This window comes from Triticum dicoccoides, chromosome 5B, assembly GCF_002162155.2.
Source record: "Triticum dicoccoides isolate Atlit2015 ecotype Zavitan chromosome 5B, WEW_v2.0, whole genome shotgun sequence".
In the NCBI taxonomy this organism is placed as follows: Eukaryota; Viridiplantae; Streptophyta; class Magnoliopsida; order Poales; family Poaceae; genus Triticum; species Triticum dicoccoides.
Window position 1 is genome coordinate 129,178,242 of NC_041389.1, and position 7,974 is coordinate 129,186,215.

The following is a 7,974-nucleotide window of genomic DNA, read 5'->3' on the forward strand; positions in this document are numbered from 1 at the left end:
GAAGAATAAGTGAAAAACAGGTGGCATAGAGCAAACTAACTACTATAAACTACAACTGAAATGTCAGAAACATGTGTTCAAGTTATCTCAGTCATTCTGGTCAAAGGACTGGCCATTAGATGTGTTGTTTCAGGCACTTGCAGGAACAAATGTTACCGAGAATGTCAAAAAAGATTCAGCCTGTTGAGAAAAGGACCAAACATCTCTAGAACATCAATTAACCATACAAAGGCTTGTTTGATTATCGTGTGCAAAGCGAACAAGACATGTGTAAAACACATGTAACTTGTCACCTGCATACCCAGCTTAATAGTCCAAACAGTCAAACACATAGAACTACGAGTGCTCATTACATACTGTAGTTACAAAAAGGGCACAACTATCTTGGAAGATATATCAGATGGCTGTTGTGTCGCACATGGTGATTCATCTGAACCTAACTCGTAAAAATGCCAAAGACAGGTCTCAGATCAGAGTACATCAAAAGTATTGAGAAGGTACTATTTTTGAAATACATCTTTACTCTTCATAGTCGCGATTGCGTTTTCCAAATAAACCTTTGCGAGCACCGCACACGGTCTGTTTCCCAGCTCACTTGCTGTTTGATAGCCCAACATATGGTTTAATGATCTGATATATGGAACATTACATCCTAGAGCCGAGGCAAGGTTTATTTAGTATACCTTGCCATGTCTAGCTTTGGAGGAGGTGTCGTCTGCTGTTGGTTGTTGTGCTTTGCATGTCCTAAGAGGATAGTAATATTAGCAGCAACTTATTGACGACCAATAACTTAGAAGAAGCAGATTATTGTGAGTCTATGAGTAATAGATGGGCTGGTAACACATATGTTTGCTATGTAACCATGTACAAGACAATTATCGATCGATCCATTAAATATTGATTTCATAATCTGGAACAACAGTTCTTCAACAATCAGTATATATCAGGAAAAACATAGGAACAATACACTTCCTACCAAAACATATCGCCCTCTAAAATCAGAGTCAATATGGACAAACATAGTAATTATGTGAAAATCTCGATCCTGACTAACAGAGGAGTATTTTAAGATTTTTCTGTAATACATCATGATCCTTTAAATCGCAACTTGTAATGATTTTAGTACATTAGAGTAAGGCCCAGGCAATCCCAATCTTTAGGGTTACGCATTCTGTATATCATCTAGTGGTTTCGCAAGTATTGGTGACAGTGCAGCTAGCCCACAAAAACATGACAGCAATCTTCAGGTCACAAAGAAGCTATTCTATTTCTTTTTACAAACGTACACAAGAGGATCGACTACTTTGGCTCTTATCTACCGGCTTCTTTTTTCTCTAAGGACAGAAGAAAAGACTACTGGTCAGCTGAATCATGACCTCCTTTAGATTCGTGTAATTATAGGATCGACTACTTTGGTTCTATATTATCTACCAGCTTCTTTCTTCTCTGAACACAGAAGAAAAACCTACTGGTCAGCTGAATCATCACCACCTTCAGATTCGTGTAAATATACCCAGGAGCACCAACAAACAAAATTATATTCAAATTCCATGACAGGTAAAAGTACCTAGTTATGATGCATACGGCTTGCCAACAAACTAACAGGTGCTTCAGATTTTTCTAACTATGTGAGTACCCCCTAGTTCAGTCATGGAGTATATTCATTTCATTTCAGTGCATACATTTCATTTCATTTCATTTCAGTGTACAACAACAGAAAAGGAGCAAAGCAACCAGCAATGGAGAAGAGGCACTGACCGTGGACAAGGGAGGAGAGGCTGCCGTTGGGGTAGTAGTCGCTCCTCCTCTGCCTGCTCCACGTCGACGGCCACACGCCCAAGCCTCGACGCCATCTTTGTACTTCCCTTGGCGGCTACAAAACTGGCTAGTAACATGAAAACACATAGCAGCCCCAAGCACTAAATTAGCCTTGTAAGACAGCAAATAAACAAAGCAAATAATAGATCAAATTAACCACGCAAAGCACAACAGCAATAATAATCAAACAATTCGTACATCATACATAGAAGCCACATTTTACATAGGAATGCACCTTCCTGACAGCACATCCATAAGTCGAGTGACAACTACCATTTTCTAGAGATCGTATCTGCCATGCAATTGGTTTGCTTGGTAGCCACTGTAACACAAAATGAGCATCCAGAACAACGGTCCTAGGTTCTACCAGAAACAATACAAGAAACCAAAAGCATATGCCACACTCCACTGAAGGCAATGCACCACGTAGTAGACCGACACAGACAACAACCTTGGCAGAGAAAACTACATGGCAGTTCTCGATGGGAGGGGGATCACCACATCGTAGGTGGTGTGGCTTGCCGAGCGTTTCCTGCAAATAGGTGGGCAACCATATATGAGAACTCCAGCACATGGAAGGGAAGAAAAGGAGGTCATGTAAACATCTGAAAGTTGCATGGTGAGACATTTCTTAGTAAACATTGTCTTTCAAAACAACCTGGTAGAAAAGCTAAGATACAAGGGCAATTTCTATTTTTTGTGAAGCTTACTTGTCCTCTCAAATGCATAGGTAGAAAAATAGATCAACCTCAACATTTAATAGAACTCAACAGAACAACCAACAACTAAATATCTGCTTATCATATAATTACAAACTGGAAACTGGGAACAAACACGGCATGCAAAAAAATCTAGCACCTAAGAAAGGCACTTTGATTTCACTGAATTGCAACCATGATAAGCACAGAGCCTCCTTTTTTCTAACCAGCCGTGTGATTTGTTTAACCCTTAAAGTTAAATGACCAAACAGGGATTAATAAGAACATGCCACATTCTTGCTCATGATTCATGAAAAAGGCACTATCTACACTACCAATTTAAAGAAATAAACTTGCATCAGTTGGGAAACAACGAATGTGTATAGTCCAGTGCAGAAGATATTACTTGCAAACAAAAAACATGCAGAAGAAAAAAAAATACAGCCAATAAATGTATTGCGTGTAACTAAACAGAATTTAGTAAAACAAAGTTGGTTTTCAGACAGCGCAATATTAGTATCATCTCCAAGCAATATCATAGTATGAGAGAGTACCTGTAGGTTGTAGAGTACCACAAGCGAACTGTGCCATCCTCTGAGCCAGTAATTATAGTAGGTAGTTCTGGATGGAAACAGACAACGGACACATTGTGTGCATGTCCTTCAAGTGTTTGAACACAGCTCTTGGTTTGGTAATCCCAAACCTGATCCAAAAAATTAAGTAATAAGTCAGATCAATCCCAATATACCCTCACAATAGCACAATTCATCGTAGAAGACACACCTTTGCAGTCTGATCATCAGATCCAGTAATTAAAAATGGTCGATCACCACTGGTGAAGTAATCAGCACAGTTCATGATTAAAAAAATGATGTCATACGAACCCACTGTCTCCCCGATACTACAACCACTACAGATTATTAATGAGGAAATTAGAAAAGGCAGGGATGGGGATCTGCTATACTTGGGGTGTGCAGAGGCAGCAGAGGCGGAGCTCCTTCCTGTGTGTGTGCCGAATCTCCTCGTCCAAGGCCAACGGCAGCGAGCTCGCCAACCAAACCCTGGGTTAGGGCCACGGGAGGTGGAGGCGAGGCATGCCAGCCGGGATTTTTAAAGGGAACATAGAGCAGCATAAGCATGAGGCATAGAAAAAATGGGGTCACCTTAAGGTCAAGAATCAATGGCCCTCTCTCAGTTCAAATCAGAAGGAAAGAAATACTATTATTGATTAGAGTTATTCTTAATTAGGCAAAGCACTACAACACGGGATCCTAAGCTACAGTTGAGGCATACAAAACTATAAGTGACTGTTCTTTTCATATATAAACAACCTTTAGTATCTCAACCAGAACCAAAGCAAAAAAAATCATGGTTAAGTAACCAGCAAAGGAAGAATGAACCTTTTGGATTTTTAAAGTAGCAAGACATGAAAAGTTCTTTTTTGCCTTCAGTATCACACACAGTAGGGGAGGTAGCTGCAGTTTTATTGCACAATGGGCTCAAATTCACCTTTCCTCGATCATATAACCTAACCCCATCATCTCTTATCACCAGATCAATCTGTTTATACAGTAGAGCTGCCCTGGTTATCACTCAACAAGAATGACCATACAAGGACAACAACAAGTATCTCAGGATAAAAAAGGATTCTAGAGACAAGGGGGAGGATCCAACTTGATACCCACAGGTGCCTCGACTGCTCAAAGGCACACTTATTTCAGCGACGGTTAATCATCATCGCCCTAGCAAGAATGGCTTCCAACCGATGGGGCACGTGATTAACACGCGGTGGCACGCGTTTTGGACTACTATTCATTGCGACAGTTCCAAGGATCGGATCCGATGGCGTAGGTCATCCAGCGACTCGATCCGACGGCCCAGATCCGATCACGCAACCAGATCCAACGGCCCAGAATCCAAATCGCTGTGAGAGCTTGTAGGAACATTCATCTCTTATTTCTGGATGGATGGATCACCAGATCAATATGTTAACTGCCCTGGTTATCACTCATCAGAAATGACCATCTAGGGACAGAGCCACTAAAATAAGAACGTGATCAAAACGGCTCAAAGAAATGAGGGAGGATCCAAATAATATCCACAAGTGCCTCGATTGCTCGAGAGCATGCCTATATCAGCCATAACTGATCATCATAGCCCTAGCCATGTCCCATTCAGTAGCCGAAGCAGGGCAGGGGAAAATGGAGCTCACCGAGGGAGGTTGTAGCCGAGGCAGTACTCAGTGGGCGTCGGGGTTGCGCCTGAACACCATCCAACTGGCGAGGAACCACGTCGGAGTTGCGCCTTGCACCGTCCCGCCGACAAGAACGAACACCACTGGCACCGAAGCGGCCAAGGAGGCGATGTGTAGCACATCTAGGAGCACCATCAGGGGCCTAGTCAGTTCTCTTTTAGCTGCAATCAAGGATAAGATTTGTTAGAACATTCTTGTGGCCAAAACTTATCATCATGCAAGCGATGGGCCTATCTATTAGCTGCTTGTAGTGCCGAAGGTAAAATTAGAAGGCCTTTTACTGCCACCTTGCATGAAGAATTTCTATTCACACATGTGTACTGCTATATGAACCTGCACATGCTAACTAATTAAACAACAAAAGCTACTGAGATGTGAACTGACTTTTCTCTAAGCAAGACTCTAGACACACCAAGAAGCACAGATAAATAATCCCTGCTGGGCAGAATACATAGTCTAATACGGTGTAACACTGACTAAGCCTGGGTTTGTGAACAGAGATAAATTATAAAACAATATGGTAGGCCAGAAGGAGAGACCAGAAAGCTATATAGAGCACATGCCCAAAGAAACTAAAATCGAGCATTGCATTGACTGAATAGGTAGCAAAGACGCAACCAAGTCGCATAATTGACTTGTTTCTATTACTAATTGCTTTTTATCGCAACTCTAAATATATGGCTGTAACTACATAGTTATAACCTAACTTACATGACAAAAATAGAACATGGATCTATGATTCTCCAAGGAGTAATTAATTTCCCTAAAAACAATAATTAATAGTTCAATAGTAGCTGAACTGATAGCCATTTTTCCTGGCGATATATGGATCAATCAATAGAGGGGTGTCAGGACTCACCGATTGAGGATGTAAGCGGGTAAAAGGGACGACCTCGCCTCAGCAGGGCTTAATCGCAACCAGAATAACATTTTGTCAGTTTTTTTAGTAATATATTAATGTTTGGTTAATGGGGCACCAAAGGAATCTCCTATATGATTTAGTGATTAAAGAATAATATTAAATGATGAATCTTCCGTTGGTTCGCAAAGTATGCAATTTTTCTCTCAACTGAAATGGGAACAACATTTTGTTAGCAATATTTGGTTAATGGAGCACCAACAAATCTTCTAGAGTATTTCATTTTGAGGTTAAAGGGAATAAGAATAAAGGATGTAAAATAACCAGTGACACATTAACTCTAACTGCACACTTGGCAAAGAAATACATTAGGTGATTAATGATTATCTGTAGCTAAATCTTATCTTAAGTACAACCAAGATGAACAGAAACATCTCACCTCACTTTTGGTGAAAACACTTTTCTCTGATTGCTCATTCCGTGACACCATGGTCCGCTTAACGGATCGCAAATCGATCTGCAACCACATAAGCAATCATTTGCATTAGAACAAAAGGAGGAATGCAATGTTTGATCTTTCATATGGTACTACCGATCCTAGAGCAACACTAAATAGGAGATTAGTAACACATATCACTGTCCCGGCAAGAAGCAGATCTCCCGGCAGTAACACCCATCACTCTCCCGGTAGAAGTTGACTCTTCTTCAGATTGTTGACCATATTCATTATTCACAATAACAAAGTACAACTCCAAATCTGAGAGCGCCGATAATGCTGAGCATAGAAAAGTTTCTGTAGTTACCATTAATGTAATCAGCGAGTACCAACTATTGCTTGATGCATATATAAAAAATCAGAAGGTTGTCTATGTAGATTTCTTCCTACTCAACTTTCCTTTATCAGCAAGGAGTAACTGTTATTTTTTCGTATATAAACAATAAGCAGATGGCCTAATGGACTATGTAACCTATAGATTAATTATGCAAGAAGTTACCATTCCTATAATTAGCAAGCATCAATCATTGCTTGGTGCATCTATAAACAATGAGGATGCGGTCTAATTCTGGAACACAGATTAATTATTTGTGTAGTCAGACTTCCTTTGTTAGGAAGCAGCAACTACTACCCGCTGCACATATTTCTCCCAAATCACTAACCTGAACAGGCATTGCAATGCATTGAAAACTGGGCACACCCTACAGACATGGATATGAACCAAAATGCATAATCTAGTTACCAAATTCAATAATAAGCTTGAGTTCTGAATGTAAGATTACACAGAAACATCCTGGGCAGATATTTGAACAAAAGAACCTAAGACAGATTGTTGTTAATATAATACGATTGACACCCCTGAATTGCATTATCAACTGTATGAGTACAGATTAATTACCCCTGAATATAACCAAAAGTGGCAGAAGCTATCTAGTTGGACATTTTTCAGAACAGACCAGCACAGACCCAGCTTGTTGCAAATAGAATAGTATAGTAATTTTCTTATGTATAATCATACTACTATCACTACAGCATGTCAGCATCACAAACCAAACCAAACCAATTCACTGATTTCCATGTAAAATAGCATCAGTAGTACAGACATGTATGCACAATAATGTTTTTCTTTATGTTTGCAATGCATGGTGTGTTATCAATAGCTTCTCTCACCAGTAGGTAACAACCACCTCCAGCTGAAATTCCATCACATGTCATGCCATAAATTGAAAATCCAGCACATATATCCGATGATAACACCTACAGATTATGTGCGGATGCAAAACACCACGATGGCAGCCCCAATAAAAGGTACGTGCAGGAGGAGGGGAGAGGAGAAGATCTCCAACCTCGAGTCGGCACACGAGCTGGGATGGTGTTGGTGTGTAGGTTGCATGCTGACCGAGATCTCCTCTTCGTCCCGCAGTCTCCCTCTATGCTTCCTCCTCGTCCTACCTGGTCTCAACTGCTGCAGCACACCACAATTAGCACCACGTAGCCCATGAAAATGCACGAAAAGGAGGAGAGGCCTCACCTTTGCTAGATGTAGGCCGATCGGGTGGCGGAGGCTGCGCAGTGTGGACACGACGACTGGGCGGCGGCACATCTCGGTTCATAGGCTAAAGTGTTGCCTGAGCCCTGATATCTTCCCCAGTGTTGATTACAACAAGAGTAATCGGATTTAGTCCAACTATGAAAAACAGATGCTGAAACTTCAATGGTGGTGATTTGCTCGCTGTGCTTTTGCTTGACTCCTTTCGTCACACATTTTCCATTATCTCCTTTTGATTAGCTGGCTTGATTGCCAAGATAATGTATACATGAGTAAAAGACATCAAACTTGCAATTAGCT

General features: G+C 40.9%; 1 protein-coding gene across 2 annotated transcripts; it reads right to left on the reverse strand.

The window, feature by feature from the left end:
• Positions 1 to 587: 587 nt before the first annotated feature.
• On the reverse strand, positions 588 to 7,568 carry LOC119307787 (putative coatomer subunit beta'-3). 2 transcript variants are annotated; one of them, XR_005149553.1, is made up of 3 exons: positions 7,472 to 7,568; positions 1,759 to 1,885; positions 588 to 744 (listed from the first exon to the last, which is right to left on the reverse strand). XR_005149553.1 is itself a non-coding variant. In XM_037583867.1 (3 exons), the coding sequence occupies exons 1-3, from the start codon at positions 3,372 to 3,374 to the stop codon at positions 2,284 to 2,286; spliced, it is 291 nt and encodes a 96-aa protein (XP_037439764.1). In that variant the 5' UTR covers positions 3,375 to 3,389; the 3' UTR covers positions 2,025 to 2,283. The 2 variants fall into 2 exon arrangements, 1 of the variants encoding a protein (XP_037439764.1); XM_037583867.1 differs by lacking the exons at positions 588 to 744; positions 1,759 to 1,885; positions 7,472 to 7,568 and adding exons at positions 2,025 to 2,350; positions 3,071 to 3,219; positions 3,300 to 3,389.
• Positions 7,569 to 7,974: the final 406 nt, after the last annotated feature.

Bases quoted from the DNA above. Each gene is read 5' to 3' on its own strand.
- LOC119307787 (XM_037583867.1), bottom strand. From the start codon at position 3,374: ATGAACTGTGCTGATTACTTCACCAGTGGTGATCGACCATTTTTAATT. The intron at 3,220-3,299 runs GTGTGTCTTCTA...TTTTTGGATCAG, and splicing joins CTGATGATCAGACTGCAAAG to GTTTGGGATTACCAAACCAA. The intron at 2,351-3,070 runs GTACTCTCTCAT...ACCTATTTGCAG, and splicing joins TGGTACTCTACAACCTACAG to GAAACGCTCGGCAAGCCACA.